At 43.0% G+C, this 16,222-nt stretch overlaps 1 protein-coding gene across 1 annotated transcript in view; it reads right to left on the bottom strand.

Annotated features, from left to right (window-relative positions):
- The window catches only part of kif15 (kinesin family member 15), a 93,250-nt gene that overhangs the window by 37,161 nt on the left and 39,867 nt on the right, over positions 1-16,222 (bottom strand). The window contains exons 21-23 of the mRNA XM_068001822.1: positions 7,669-7,828; positions 6,556-6,641; positions 2,471-2,549 (exon numbers count right to left, since the gene is read on the bottom strand). Of these exons, the coding sequence (XP_067857923.1) occupies positions 2,471-2,549; positions 6,556-6,641; positions 7,669-7,828 (325 nt within the window). The remainder of the gene's footprint in view (positions 1-2,470; positions 2,550-6,555; positions 6,642-7,668; positions 7,829-16,222) is intronic.

Genomic DNA, 16,222 nt, shown 5'->3' with positions numbered 1-16,222 from the left:
TCAAAAGTGTGATGGAATACTCTCCACTTGCCTGGATGAGTGCAGCTCCAACACTTAAGAAGCTCAACACCATCCAGGACAAAGCAGCCCGCTTGATTGGCACCCCATACACCACCTTAAACAATGACCCCCTTCACCACCAGTGCACCGTGGCTGCAGTGTGTACCATCTACAGGATGCACTACAGCAACTTGCCAAGGCTTCTTCGACAGCACCTCCCAAACCCACAACCTCTACCACCTAGAAGGACAAGGGCAGCAGGTGCATGGAAACACCACCACCTGCATGTTCCCCTCCAAGTCACACACCTTCCTGACTTGGAAAGATATTGCTGTTCCTTCATCGTCGCTGAGTCAAAATCCTGGAACTCCCTTCCTAACAGCACTGTGGGAGAACCTTCACCACACGGACTGCAGCAGTTCAAGGCAGCGGCTCACCACCACCTTCTCAAGGGCAATTAGGGACGGCGATGCCCACATCCCATGAATGAATAAAAAAAACAGTAAAGGCAGAAACATAGGAATATGCAAAGCTCTGTACCTATAGGAAGTGCATGCAAATGGCTGGAAGAATTTGTAAATACTACAAATATATGGGTACGCTCAGTCTGTGAACTGATTATTATGTTACAAGTAGTAAGGACTTACAGTTGCGTAAGGAGGCAATATAGTCACCCAAAGGACTTGGAAAGACCTTTGTAAGAAATGCGCTCAGACACAGCACACTGTTGGAAGTATTTTTGGATTGACTCAGAAGTCTGATTTTTTTGCACTATGGACATACCAGACATATAGCAAGCATCTGCCCATATGGCTGAAAGACCTTTTAAAAAGTAAAATACATTGATTAAAATCTATCATGTTTGTCTGGTTTTCCCCATTTATCCTTGGATTAGGTTTCTTGCCAATTGACAAATGGCTGGAAAAGTGTTCTCCTCTTCCTCAATCTGTCTCCATTTTATTATCATTTCAGCTATACTTTTACTTCATTTTATCTAACAATGCCTACTCTATCTAATCTAACCCTTTCTTGAAAAAATTAAATACTTCAGTCATTGGTTACTGACCCTTCTGAATTTAGGATCAACAGCTAGAACATAAGAAATAGGAGCAGGAGTAGGCCATACAGCCCCTCGAGCCTACTCTGTCATTCAATAAGATCATAGCTGATCTTCTACCTCAACTCCACTTTCCTGCTCTATCCCCATATCCATCGATCTCAGTCTTGAATAAACTCAATGACTCAGCATCCACAGCCCTCTGGGGTGGAGAATTCCAAAGATTCACAATCCTCAGTGAAGAAATTTCTCCTCATCTCAGTCCTAAATGGCCCACCACTTCTGTACTGTAACCATTTTATAACCTCTAGTTCTAGACTCTCCAGCCGGGGAAACAGCCGCTCAGCATTTACCTTGTCAAGACCGCTTAAGAATTTTATACGTTTCAATGAGATCACCTCTCATTCTTCTAAACTCCAGAGAGTATAGATCCATTCCACTCAACCTCTCCTCATAGGACAACCCTCTCATCCAGGAATTAACCTTCGTTGCACCCCCCACCAAGGCAAGTATATCCTTCCTTAGGTAAGGAAACTAAAACTGTACACAGTACGCTAGGTGTGGTCTCACCAGAGCCCTATATAATTGCATCAAGACCTCCTTGCTCTTATACTCGAACCCCCTTGCAATAAAGACTAACACACTATTTGCCTTCCTAATTGCTTGCTGTACCTGCATGTTAACTTTGTGATTCATGTACAAGGACACCCAAATCCCTCTGAACACCAACATTTCTTAGTGTCTCACCTTTTGAAAAATATTCTGCTTTTCTATTCAGCTAGCCTTAGATTGGAGTCAGTTTTCAGCCAATGACAGCTTCTTTCAGCCAGTTAAGTGCTACAAGTATAAAGATTGCTTCCCTGTTAGGCTGAAGAATTTAGCCAGTGAGCAACTGAAACTTATACATTAGGACAGTCACAGGCTTGATCCCCAGTTTATGCTCGTTAGTTGATTTCAGCCACGGTTGCAGTAGATGTGTTAGAAAAGGGAGGGAAGAAGCCAGTGTTTCTGCTCTGGATTGTTATTCAGTGACACAGCTGAAATGTGCATGTATTGATGTTGGGTGAAAACAGGATTGAGCTTGGCTGGGAAGTCTCCACAGTCAAACAGCTTGCCAACAATCACTGCCAAGCATCATGTGAAGGGCCAGTTAAAGACTCAACACAATCAAGCGAGAAGGTTAGAAAGTTAGAAAGTTAGAGAAAAGAAACGTAGGGAACCAATTACCATTAAAGAGATCGCAAAAAGTAGAGGTAACATCACAAAATGTTACTAAACACTGAATTCAGAGTTCCATGTTACACATTCAACAGTACTACAGGAAAAAAAATGACATTAAACAAATGGCAGGGTGGGGGTGGGAATAAAAAAAAGGCATGCTCAGTTTCCATTCAAACCTTCTCAGGATCATACCTGTTGCTCAGACTTCAACAGCAGTCCAGAAGACTGTTTCTTCAGCTGATCTTTTTCATCCAAAGCCTTCAAAAGCTCCCTGCATAAAGACACATCAATGACTTGTAACAAAAAGCCAGAATGGCTACAGGCACAGCTATTTTAAATGCAATAAAAATACTAATTACCTCTTTCAATAAGGCTATCAAAATATTTTAAAGCAATTTTTAAAAACCCAGTTAAAATGGCTGCTCCAATACAAATTACCCTTCTGAAACACACCACTAGATATTTAACTATACCTAAGTCTGTTATCAAAGTTTTGACAGATATGTAGCTGGGTGATATTATAAGCTATTAGAAGTAAATAAAAAGAAATGCAGAGTGAAAATATTAATTCTTCCGTCCCATCCAATTTACTGCAACCCAACAGACTTTATTTGTAGTTAGGTGGGAAGAAAGGAGGTGGTGACCAAAAGTGAATTGCTAGATTGAAGCAGCTGTGGACTGAGTGCAGGGCCAGCTATTGCACAGGCTGAGCAATTACCTGTACTTTCTTTAGAGTCATAGAATGGTTACAGCACAGAAGGAGGCCATTCAGCCCATTGAGCCTGTGCCAGCTCTTTGTAAGAGCAATCCAGTTAGTCCTATTACCCCCACCTTTCCCTGTAGCCCTGCAAATTTTTTCCCTTCAATTATTTATCCAATTCCTTTTTGAAAGCCATGATTGAATCTGCTTCCAACACCCTTTCAGGCAGCGCATTCCAGATCATAACCATTTGCTGCGTAAAAAAGTTTCTCCTCACGTCGCCTTTGGTTTTTTTTTGCCAATCACCTTAAATCTGTGTCCTCTGGTTCTCGACCCTTCCGCCAATGGGAACAGTTTCTCTTTATTTACTTTATCTAAACCCTTCATGATTTTGAACAGTTCTATCAAATCTCCTCTCAACCTTCTCTGCTCTAAGAACAACCCCAGCTTCTCCAGTCTATCCACGTAACTGAAATCCCTCATCCCTGGAACCATTCTAGTAAATATTTTCTGTACCCTTTCCAAGGCCTTCACATCCTTTCTAAAGTGCGGTGCCCAGAATTGGACGCAATACTCCAGTTGTGGCCGAGCCAATGCTTTATAAAAGGTTCAACATAACTTCCTTGCTTTTGTACTCTATGCCTCTATTTATAAAGCCCAGGATCCCGTATGCTTTTTAAACCGCTTTCTCAACCGTTCCTGCCACCTTCAAAGATTTGTGCACATATACCCCCAGATCTCCCTGTTCCTGCACCTCCTTTAGAATTGTACCCTTTAGTTTATATCCCCTGCCAAAATGTATTACTTTGCACTTCTCTGCATTAAATTTCATCTGCCATGTGTCCGCCCATTCCACCAACCTGTCTGTGTCCTCTTGTAGTCCATTATTATCCTCTCCATTGTTCACTACACTTCCAAGTTTTGAGTCATCTGCAAATTTTGAAATTGTGCCCTGAACACCCAAGTCCAAGGCATTAACATATATCAAAAAAAAGCAGTGGTCCCAGTACTGGCCCTGGGGAACAGCACCGTAAACCTTCCTCCAGTCCAAAAAACAACCAGTCACCACTACTCTCTGTTTCCTGTCACTTAGCCAATTTCGTATCCATACTGCCACTGCCCCTTTTATTCCATGGGCTTCAATTTTGCTGTGGCACTTTATCAAACACTGCTTGAAAGTCCATATACACATCAACCCTCTCTTACCTCATCAAAAAACTCAATCAAGTTAGTTAAACACGATTTGTCTTTAACCCTGCTGGCTTTCCTTTATTAATCCAGACTTGTCCAAGTGACTATTAATTTTGTCCCAGATTATCGTTTGTAAAAGCTTCCCCACCACAAAGGTTAAACTGACTGGCCTGTAGTTGCTGGGTTTATCCTTACATCCTTTTTTGAACAAGGGTGTAACACTTGCAATTCTCCAATCCTCTGGCACCACCCCCATATCTAAGGAAGATGGGAAGATTATGGCCAGCACCTCTTCAATTTCTACCCGTACTTCCTTCAGCAACCTAGGATGCATCCCATCCGGACCGGGTGACTTATCTACTTTAAGTACAGCCAGCCTTTCTAGCACCTCCTCGATCAATTTTCACCCATCCATTATCGCAACTACCTTCCCTTTTACTGTGACTTTGGCAGCATCTTTTCCTTGGTAAAGACAGATGCAAAGTACTCATTTAGTACCTCAGCTATGCCCTCTGCCTCCAGAAGTGGCTGCAGAGATAATAGATGCATTGGTATTAATTTTCCAAAATTCCCTAGATTCTGGAAGGGTCCCATCAGATTGGAAAATAGCAAATATAACTCCTCTATTCAAGAAAAGAGGGAGACAGGAAACTATAGGCCAGTTAGCTTAACATCTGTCAGAGAAAATGCTAGAATCTATTATTGAGGTTATAGCAGGGCACTTAGAAAATCTCAATGCAATCAGGCAGAGTCAGCACGGCTTTGTGAAAGGGAAATCGTGTTTGACTAATTTATTAGAGTTCTTTGAGGAAGTGACAAACAACATAGATAAAGGGTATCCTGTGGATGTGGTGTACTTGGATTTCATGAAAGCTTTTGACAAGGTGCCACATCAAAAGCTACTACACAAAATAAGAGCTCATGGTGTAGGGGGTAACATATTAGCATGGATAAAGGATTGGTTAGTTAACAAGAAACAGAGAGTAGGCATAAATGGATCATTTTCAGGTTGGCAAGATGTTTGAGGGCCACATTCACCTGAGGTCAGACAGTAAAATAGTGTGCCCATATTGCTGGTTATGGTGTTTTGTTACTGCCAGTCTAATTGACATTCCTGTTCAGTTCAGGGATATCCAGGTAACGGTTCTTGAATAGACAGCTGTCAATCTGGAACTCAGTCCTTTTCCCAATTCATTTTCTTGTCCTAAACCATGGTGGCTCATTATACGTCTCGTTTCTGACCTTAGAATTGAAATCTCTGATAACGATTAGAATGTCTTACTTTGGTGTAGCATCAATTGTCTCCACTAGTTCACTTTTATTTATTTTTTTAAAATGACCATCAGTGCATCTCTGTTTCCCCATCACAAATTTTGCAGTGGTCAGCTTTTTGGCAACATAGACTTGAAAGATGGTTATGTTCATAGATTTTCTTGTAACCTCACTGCATGGATCGGCTCACTCAACGGGATATAAGCTACAAGAGATTTTGTAGTCTATTCCTAGATGCTGCCACACTACTATTGTTATCAAGTTGTCATTTCTGGATGAAAATGTCTACCTCACTTCTGCCGGTCTCACGATGTCTATTTGGCACTGATCATGCTTGATTCAATTAGTCTTCTGTTAACATTTTATCCACCGAGGGAGTGAGACTATCCGTCTATCTAATCTGCCAGTTTGGGGAGCTGGGGGAGGGCAACTAGTGATCATGTTTGAAAATCTTAAGTGAAGTCTAAGACTTCATAAAAATGTAGCAAGTCACAGTCAACGAACAGCATTTCTTTTAAAGTAAAACATTTTCAGAGTTCACACATTTGGTTAAGGTATTTGTTTACAGAGGCATAAGTATACACTTTACTTTGAACATGCACTTGGACCTTAGTTTCTAGATTTAAAAAAATAACTTTTCCTAGCTGAGTGGTAAGCAACCGAGCACCCAACCTGCTCACAGGTCTTTGCCAATTATGTTCCATAATGTGCTGCTGGACAGCAGCTCATGAAGTGCTACCCCTCTTTCCTGTAAGCTGGCTAAGACCAGAAACTTGCTACATGGAGAAATGCATGCGAAGAGACATCCAGTATCATGCTCCTTCACAGAACCGCATGATAATATAGCAACACATCATAAATCTGGACCACCCTGTGTCTAAAGAAATTTAATCTTGAAGTGCACAGATGTACATACGTGTCACTGAAATTATAAAACCTCAATTTGAGGAAGCTGCCAATGTGCATTAGCAAACTGAAGGGGACAGGGAAGAAAAAAAATTCCCATGCTTACATTTACAACATGTGAGCAAAATAAACCGAAGTATCAGTACGCATCTCGTACAAAATGTCTCCCTTTGTAGTGTTTGTCTGAATACCCAGGCAAAAAACTTACTTGGAGTTGTTTTCTATGTCTTGTTGAAGTTGTGAAGCAAGTTTTTGGTTTCGTTCTTTTTCAGTTTCTAAAAGCTCCATTAAAGACTATTTAATGTAAAAGAAAAAAGAGATTTAAGAACACATTTCAAAATGAGCTACAATATACTTTAGGTGAAAGGAAACTATTCATGCATATCAGTACAGTTTTAAAACACATCAGCACGTGGACAATATGGATGGTTAGTAGGGGTTTGGCATCTCCTTTACATGCTGGATGTGTTTAGCTCTGAGCTAGAATAGTCTACAGTAGTGGCAGCTTGTTGGTATCATTATGGAGTAGTCAGCATCCATTTTCTAGCATATTGGTTGCTATCATCCAGTTAAAGATTTATCTTTTTCCACATATCAAATCTACCTTTCAAACTATGTATATAGCACAATTAATTCTTATTCAAATCATTTACAGCAAAAACACTGGCCTTATCTGCCAGTGTATTAAAGCACTAATTATAAACAATCTTAAATTACATTAGATCAAGCACAAATCTACAGTTTTTACATCACATTTCTTAAAGTAGCATCAACAAGGAAAAATAAATAAATTCTTGTCTAGTGCTGGACGAGTTCTATGCTGAGAATTTGTATTGACTGGGAGCTAGATTTCGAGACTTCACAAGCTAATTGGGAATCTTGACCAGTTATTTGAGAGATCTTTACCACTAATGCCTAAACTGTGCTTAAAGCTACATCTCAGAGGGAAAATCAAGATGTTCCAACATATAGCTGAAAATTTTAAAAGAAAACCAGGGTGGAACAATCTTTTCAAGCTCACCCACAAAACACGAGGTTGAAATATTGAAACTATGAAGAATAAAATTTAATGTATCACTTTATTAGAATGCACTTTTTCTTGCCCTCCAAATCTCCCTAGGTCACGCATCATGGCCAGCTACATGGTGGAAAGGGATAATCTGCTCCTGGTCTCCTTCACCTCCTAAGATCACTTGACAGTGGCACTGAACAATATCCTGCAAGAGCCCACCCACCACACAGTTGAAAGTTAAGAATTACAATGGCTCTTTAAACAAGATATCATTCTTGTTTATTACATTTAAGTCTTTCCTTTTCTTACACTAATTTCAGTCCGTAATGCTTCAGCTTCCTCCTTCATTTGTTCCAAATTCTCACGCAGCTGATCAGTTTCATACGCTTTAAATTCCACAACCTCCTGTAGATTATCGTAAGTGTCTTGGAGTGACCGCTTCTCTTCCAGAATTTTCTCATGTTCCAGCCTAGTATTGAAGAAATTGTGTATTAGATCAGAACCCAATTTATACATTTACCCCACCACCATTTGGAGGGGGAAATTGTGTCAGTTTGGGGCAGAACTCAAACTACAAATATCCAAAAAGGTCTTCTTTTTAAAATTAGTTTAGAGAATTCACATAGAATCATAGAATGGTTGCAGCACAGAAGGAGGCCATTTGGCCCATCGAGCCTACGCCACCCTCTCTGCAACAACAATCCAGCTAGTCCCACTCCCCTGCTCTTTCCCAGTAGTGCTGCAAATTTTTCATCTTCAGGTACCTATTTAATTCCTTTTTGAAAGCCACAATTGACCCTGCTTCCTCTACCCTTCCAGATCCTAATCAATCGCTATGTAAAAAAGTTTTTCCTCATGCCGCCTTTAGTTCTTTTGCCAATCACCTAAAACCTGTATCCTCTGGTGCTCGACCCTTCCGCCAGTGGGAACAGTTTTTTTTTATTTACTCTGTCTAGGCCCTTCGTGATTTTGAACACGTCTATCAAATCTCCTCTCAACTTTGTTCTGAAGGAGAAAAATCCCAGCTTTTCCAGTCTATCCACGTAACTGAGGTCCCTCATCCCTGGGACCATTCCAGTAAATCTTTTCTGCACCTCTCGAAGGCCTTCACATCCTTCCTAAATTGTGGTGCCGAGAATTGGACAATACTCCAATTGTGGCCAAACTAGTGTTTTATAAACATTCAACATAACATCCTCGCTTTTGTACTCTATGCCTCTATTTATAAAGCCCAGGATCCCGTATGCTTTCTTAGCCACTTTCTCACCTGTCCTGCCACCTTCAACGACCTGTGTACATACAACCCCAGGTCTCCCTGTTCCTGGACTCCTTTAGAGTTGTACCCTTTAGTTTATACAGCCGCTCCTTGATCTTCCTACCAAAATGTATATCACCTCACAATTCTCAGCATTAAATTTCATCTGCCACATGTCAGCCTTTTTAAAAAAAAAAATTCATTCATGGGATGTGGGCGTCGCTGGCAAGGCCCAGCATTTATTGCCCATCCTTAAGTGCCCTTGAGAAGGTGGTAGCAAGCCGCCTTCTTGAACTGCTGCAGTCCGTGTGGTGAAGGCCTTTGATAAAGTCCCACATAAGAGGTTAGTGTGCAAAATTAAAGCACATGAAATTGGTGGTAATATGCTGGCATGGATTGAGAATTGGTTAACAGACAGGAAACAGAGAGTAGGAATAAATGGGTCTTTTTCGGGGTGGCAGGGAGTGACTAGTGGGATACTGCAGGAATCAGTGCTTGGGCCCCAGCTATTCACAACATATATCAATGATTTGGATGAGGAAACCAAATGTAATATTTCCAAGTTTGCTGATGACACAAAACAAGGTGGGATCGTGAGTTGTGAGGAGGATGCAAACAGGCTTCAGGGCGATTTAGACAAGTTGAGTGAGTGGGCAAATACATGAAGTTATCCATTTCGGAAGGAAAAGCAGAAAGGCAATGTATTATTTAAATGGTGATAGATTGGGAAATGTTGACGTACAAAAGACACCTGGGTGCCCTTGTACACCAGTCACTGAAAGCAAACACGCAGGTGCAGCAAGCAGTTAGGAAGGCAAATGGTATGTTGGCCTTCATTGCAAGAGGATTTGAGTACAGGAACAAGGATGTTACTGCAGTTATACAGAGCCTTGGTGAGACCACACCTGGAGTATTGTGTGCAGTTTTAGTCTCCTTACCTGAAAAAGGATGTACTTGCCGTAAAGGGAGTGCAGCAAAGGTTCACCAGACTGATTCCTGGGATGGCAGGACTGTCGTATGAGGAGAGATTGGGTCAACTCGGCCTGTATTCACTCGAGTTTAAAAGAATGAGAGGGGATCTCATTGAAACATACAAAATTCTGACAGGGCTAGACAGACTGGATGCAGGGAGGATGTTTCCCCTGGGTGGAGGATCCAGAACGGGGGGTCAGAGTCTCAGGATATGGGGTAGGACATTTAGGACTGAGGCGAGGAGAAATTTCTTCACTCAGAGGGTGATGAACCTGTGGAATTCTCTACCACAGAAAGCTGGGGAGGCCAAGTAACTGAATACATTTAAGGAGCTAGACAGATTTCTAGACACAAAAGGCATCAAGGGGTATGGGGAGAGAACGGGAATATGGTATGAGATAGAGGGTCAGCCATGATCATATTGAATGGCGGAGCAAGCTCAAAGGACCGAATGGTCTACTTCTGCTCCTATTTTCTCCCTGTTTCTCTGTTCTCCCAGTGCTGTTAGGTAGAGAGTTCTGGGATTTTGACCCAGTGACGATGAAGGAACGGCGATATATTTCCAAGTCGGGATGGTGTGAGACTTGGAGGGGAACTTGCAGGTGGTGTTGTTCCCATGTGCCTGCTGCCCTTGTCCTTCGAGGTAGTAGAGATCGCGGGTTTGGGAGGTGCTGTCGAAGAAGCCTTGGCGAGTTGTTGCAGTGCATCCTGTGGATGGTACACACTGCAGCCACGGCACACTGTGGCTGCAGTGGAGTGAATGTTAAGGGTAGTGGATGGGGTACCAATCAAGCGGGCTGCTTTGTCCTGAATGGTGTCGAGCTTCTTGTGTTGTTGGAGCTGCACTCATCCAGGCAAGTGGAGAGTATTCCATCATACTCCCGACTTGTACCTTGTAGATGGTGGAAAAGCTTTGGGGAGTTAGGTGAGTCACTCACTGCAGAATACCCAGCCTCTGACCTGCTCTTGTAGCTACAGTATTTATGTGGCTGGTCCAATTAAGTTTCTGGTCAATGGTGACCCCCAGGATGTTGATGGTGGGGGATTCGGTGATGGTAATGCCGTTGAATGTCAAGGGGAGGTGGTTAGACGCTCTCTTGTTGGAGATGGTCATTGCCTGGCATTTGTCTGGTGCGAATGTTACTTGCCACTTATCAGCCCAAGCCTGGATGTTATTCAGGTCTTGCTGCATGCGGGCACGGACTGCTTCATTATCTGAGGGGCTGCGAATGGAACTGAACACTGTGCAAGCATCAGCGAACATCCCCATTTCGGACCTTATGATGGAGGGAAGGTCATTGATGAAGCAGCTGAAGATGGTTGGGCCAAGGACAATGCCCTGAGGAACGCCTGCAGCAATGTCCTGGGGCTGAGATGATTGGCCTCCAGCAACCACTGTCCTCTAAGTCTATTATCCTCCTTACTGTTTACTACCCTTCCAAGTTTTGTGTCATCTGCAATTTTTGAAGTTGTGCCCCTGTACACCCAAGTCCAAGTTATTAATATGTATCACGAAAAGCAGCAGTCCTATGCCGACCCTTGGGGAACACCACTGCATACCTTCCTCCAGTCTGAAAAACAGCCATTCACCACTACCCACCGTTTTCTATTACTTAGCCAATTTCGTATCCATGTTGCCACTGCTCCTTTTATTCCATGGACTTCAATTTTATTGACAAGCCTATTATGTGGCACTTTATCAAACACCTTTGGATGTCCATATACACATCAACCCTCCGTTACCTCATCAAAAAAACTCAATCAAGTTAGTCAAACATGATTTGCCTTCAAGAAATCCGTGCTGGCTTTCCCTTATTAATCCACACTTGTCCAAGTGACTTAATTTTGTCCTGGATTATTGTTTCTAAAAGCTTCCCCACCGAGGTTAAACTGACCGGCCTGTAATTGCTGGGTTTATCTTTATATCCTTTTTTGAAATTCTTCAGTCCTCCGGCACCACCCGTGTCTAAGGAGGATTGGAAGATTGTGGCCAGTACTTCCGCAATTTCCACCCTTACTTTCTGCAGCAACCTAGGATGCATCCCATTCGGACTTGGTGACTTATCAATTTTAAGTACAGCCAGCCTTCCTAGTACCTCCTCTATCAATTTTTTAATGAAAGTCACAAAAATGATATGACTTTGTTTAGCACACCTCCAGCTGCATGGCGTCAGGTTAAGCAAAGTCAAGGAAACTTGCAGCTTATCATACTGCCCCTCCCTCAAACAAACAAATCAGAACTTCCTTCATGTTGTACTCTGGGTGGAGAATTTCAATGGCCATTAAGAGTGGCTCAATAGTACTACCATCAGCAACCTAGGATCATTTTCCAATCCTCACTAGATACAGAGGACTGGAAGACTGCAAACATAGTACCATTGTTTAAAAAGGGTACGAGGGAAAGTCCGAACAATTATAGGCCAGTGGTGGGCAAACTGTTAGAATCAATACTGAGAGATAGGATAAACTATCACTTGGAAAGGCATGAATAGTCAGCATGGATTTGTTCAGGGAAGGTCATGCCTTGCAAATCTGATTGAATTCTTTGAGGAAGTGACAAGGAGGATTGATGAGGGTAGTGCAGTGGATGTTGTCTACATGGATTTTAGTAAGGCATTTGACAAGGTCCCACATGGCATACTGGTCAGAAAGGTAAAAGCCCATGGGATACAGGGAAATGTGGCGAATTGGATCCAAAATTGGCTCAGTAACAGGAAACGAAGAGTAAAAGTCGATGGATGTCTTTGCGAATGGAAATCCGTTTCCAGTGGTGTAACACAGGGCTCAGTGTTGGGTCCCTTGCTGTTTGTGGTATATATTAGTGATTTGGACTTGAACGTAGGGGGCATGATTGGCAAATTTGCAGACGACACAAAAATTGGCTGTGTAGTTGATAGTGAAGAGGATAGCTGTAGACTCCAAGAAGATATCAATGGGTTGGTGGAGCGGGCGGAAAAGTGGCAAATGGAGTTCAACCCGGAGAAGTGTGAGGTAATGCACTGAGGGAGGGCAAACAGTAAAGGGAATATGCAGTAAACGGGAATATATTGAGGGGTAGAGGAAGTGAGAGACCTTGAAGTGCATGTGCACAGGTCCCTGAAGGTGGCAGTACAGGTAGATAAGGTTGTGAAGAAGGTATACGGAATGCTCTCCGTTATTAGCCGAGGTATAGAATACAAAAGCAGGGATGTAATGATGGAACTGTATAAAACGCTGGTAAGGCCACAGCTGGAGTATTGTGCGCAGTTCTGGTCACCACATTACAGGAAGAACGTAATTGCACTGGAGAGAGTTCAGAGAAGATTTACAAGAATGTTGCCAGGGCTTGAAAATTGCAGCTACCAGGAGAGATTGGATAGGCTGGAGTTGTTTTCCTTGGAGCTGAGGAGAGACTTGAATGAGGTGTACAAAATTATGAGGGGCCCAGATAGAGTAGACAGGAAGTACCCGTTTCCCCTAGCGGAGAGTTCAAGAACATAGATTTAAGCTGATTGGCGGAAGGATTAGAGGGGACGTGAGGAAAAACTTTTTTTTAATCCAGAGGATGGTGGGTGTATGGAATTCGCTGCCCGAATTGGTGGTAGAGGCAGGGACCCTCAACTCTTTTTAAAAGTACCTGGGCCTGCACCTAAAGTGCTGTAAGCTGCAGGGCTACGGACCAGGTGCTGGAAGGTGGATTAGAATGGACACCAGGTTGTTTTTCGAGCTGGTGTGGACACGATGGGCCAAATGGCCCCCCTTCTGTGCTGTATCTTTTCTACGGTTCTAACACCTATTGAGCTGGCCAAGTCCTGCGGGACTTACTCCCAGACTGGGCCTGCATCAAGTGTTGTTTCCCTCACTATAAATAACCGACTTGACCTCGTCCTCACCAACCTGTAGTTAACAACGAATGTAGAAGAGCATTCCAGGACCAGCACCAGATATACCTTAGAATTAAGTACTAATCTAGTGAAGCTACTACAAAGGGTTAGTTGAATACTAAGCACCAAAGGGAGCAGACTCTAGACAGAGCTCAGTAGTCCCACAAGCAATCAAGAATGGTGGTGGACAACCAGGCAACTAACAGAAGGAACAGGCTTCATAAATATTCCCATTCACAACTATGGTGGAGCCCAAAGCACAAGTGCAAGAGAAAAGGCAAAGTGTTTGAGAGTGTCTTCAGCCAAAAGTCCAGAGTGGACCATCCCACACGGCCCCCAAGTCCCCACCAACATAGATGCCAGTGTCTAACCCATTTGATTCACTCCACATTACATTAAGCAGCTGAATGCACTGGTCTCAGCAAAGGCTAACCTGGCTGTACTGCTGAAGACTTGTGCACAGAACTAGTCACTCCCCTAGCCAATCTGTCCCAGTACAGCTATGACGCTGGCACCCACCTAACATGGAAGTTTGCCCAGGTACACCTCATTCACAAAAAAACAGGGCAAATCTAACCCAGCTTATTACCACCCTATCAATCTCTCCCAATAATCAGTAAAGTGATGTAGAAAGCAATAGTGCCAAACACCAATACTCAGTTTGGGTTCCACTAGAACTGCCTGGCGCCTGACCACGTCACAGGCATGATCTAGACATGGACACAACACCGAACGCCAAAGGAGATAGAATAGAGTAGAATCATAGAATGCAAGAGTAGCTGCCCTTGGCATCAAGAAGCTCTAGTACAACCATAAACAATGAGTGTTAAAAGGAAAAACTCTCCTGTAGTGGAAGTATTACCTGAAACAAAGGAAGATCGTTGTGGTTGTCAGTGGCCAATCATTTCAGGTCCAGGCCATCGCTGTAGCAGTTCATCACAGAAGCATTGTTGGCCCAACCATCTTTAGCTGCTTCATTAATGACCTTCCCTCCATCATAAACTCAAGAATGGGGCTGTTTATTGTTGATGCCACAGTTTTCAGTCCCATTCACTACTTCAACAATAAAGCAGCCCATACAGTAGGACATGAACAACATCCAGGCTGACAAGTGGCAGGTAACATTCACACCATGAGTGCTGGGTAATGACCGCCTCAAACAAGAGAAAGCCCACCCTTCGCCGCCGCTGCCGCCGCCCCCCACCCCCCCACCGCCCAACCTTCAACAGCACCATTGCCAAGCTCTTTGTGATCACAAATAACAAGAACCTGAACTCGACCAGCCATATCAACATAGTCGCAGCAAGAGCATGGCAGAAGTTGGGTATCATAGTAGGTGCAGCACAGAAGGAGGCCATTCAGCCCATCCTGCCTTTGCTGGCTCTTTGAAAAAGCTAGTCAATTAGTCTCATTCCCTTGCTCTTCCCCATAATCTTGTATTTTTTTTCCCATCAAGTATTTAATCCAATTCCCTTTTGAAAGTTATTATTGAATCTGCTTCCACCACCCTTTCAGGCAGTGCATTCCAAATCATTACAACTCGCTGCGTAAAAGAGTGTTACCCCATGTCGCCTCTGGTTCTTTTGCTGATCACTGTAAATCTGTGTCCTCTGGTTACCTACCCTTGCGCCACTGGAAAGATTTTCTCCTTATTTACTCTATCAAAACCCTTCATGATTTTGAACACCTCTATCAAATCTCCCCTTAACCTTCTCTGTTCTAAGGAGAACAATCTCAGCTTCGCCACATAACTGAAGTCCCTCATATCAGGTACCATTCTAGTAAATCTCTTCTGCCTTACATTCTTCCTAAAGCGTGGTGCCCAGAATTGAACATAACTCTCCAGCCAAGGCTTAACCAGTGTTTTATGAAGGTTTAGCATAATTTTCTTGCTTTTGAACTCTATACCTCTAATTATAAAGCCCAGGATCCCATATGCTTTTTAAAAAAAAAATCAGCCTTCTCAACTTGTCCTGCCACCTTCACCCACACCCCCTTTAAAATTGTACCATTTAGTTTATATTGCATCACCTCATTCTTTCTACCAATTTGCATCACTTCACACTTCTCTGCGTTACATTTCAGCTGCCATGTGTCTGCCCATTTCACCAGTCTGCCTATATCCTCCTGAAGTCTGTTACTATCCTCCATATTGTTTACTCCATTTCAGAGTTTTGTGTCAGCTGCAAATTTTGAAATGATACCCTCTATATCCAAGTCCAGGTCATTAATATATATAAAAAAGAGCAGTGGTCCCAATATTGACCCCTAGGGAACACACTGTATACTTCCCTCCAGTCTGCAAAACAACCGTTCACCACTACTTTCTGCTTTCTGCCCCTTAGCCAATTTTGTATCCACACTACTAATGTCCCTTTAATCCCATGGGCTTTAATTTTGTGATGAGGGGCTCACATCCTGAACTCTCAAAAGCGTCACCATTTACACAGTACCAGTATGAAGTGAGGTGGAACACTAACCACTTGCTTGGCTGAGTGCAACTATAACACTCAAGGAACTCAGCACCAGCCAGGACAGAACAGTTCACTTAACCAGCTCCCTGTCACTGGACTAAATATTCAGCCATTCCATCACCAGCACACACTGACTGCAGCATGTACGATCTACAGGACACACTACAGCAACTCCCTCCCCTGCATCCTCTATCGCCGAGAAGGACAAAAGCAGCAATGTCATAGGAACAGTCACCTCCCAGTTCCCATCCAAGGCACACTATCTTGAGCTGAACATTTGTAGTCATTCCTTCATAATC

Source organism: Heptranchias perlo, chromosome 2, assembly GCF_035084215.1.
Source record: "Heptranchias perlo isolate sHepPer1 chromosome 2, sHepPer1.hap1, whole genome shotgun sequence".
Taxonomy (NCBI): Eukaryota; Metazoa; Chordata; class Chondrichthyes; order Hexanchiformes; family Hexanchidae; genus Heptranchias; species Heptranchias perlo.
The sequence above is the reverse complement of the archived record's forward strand: the minus strand, read 5'-3'. Positions and strand labels throughout refer to the sequence as shown.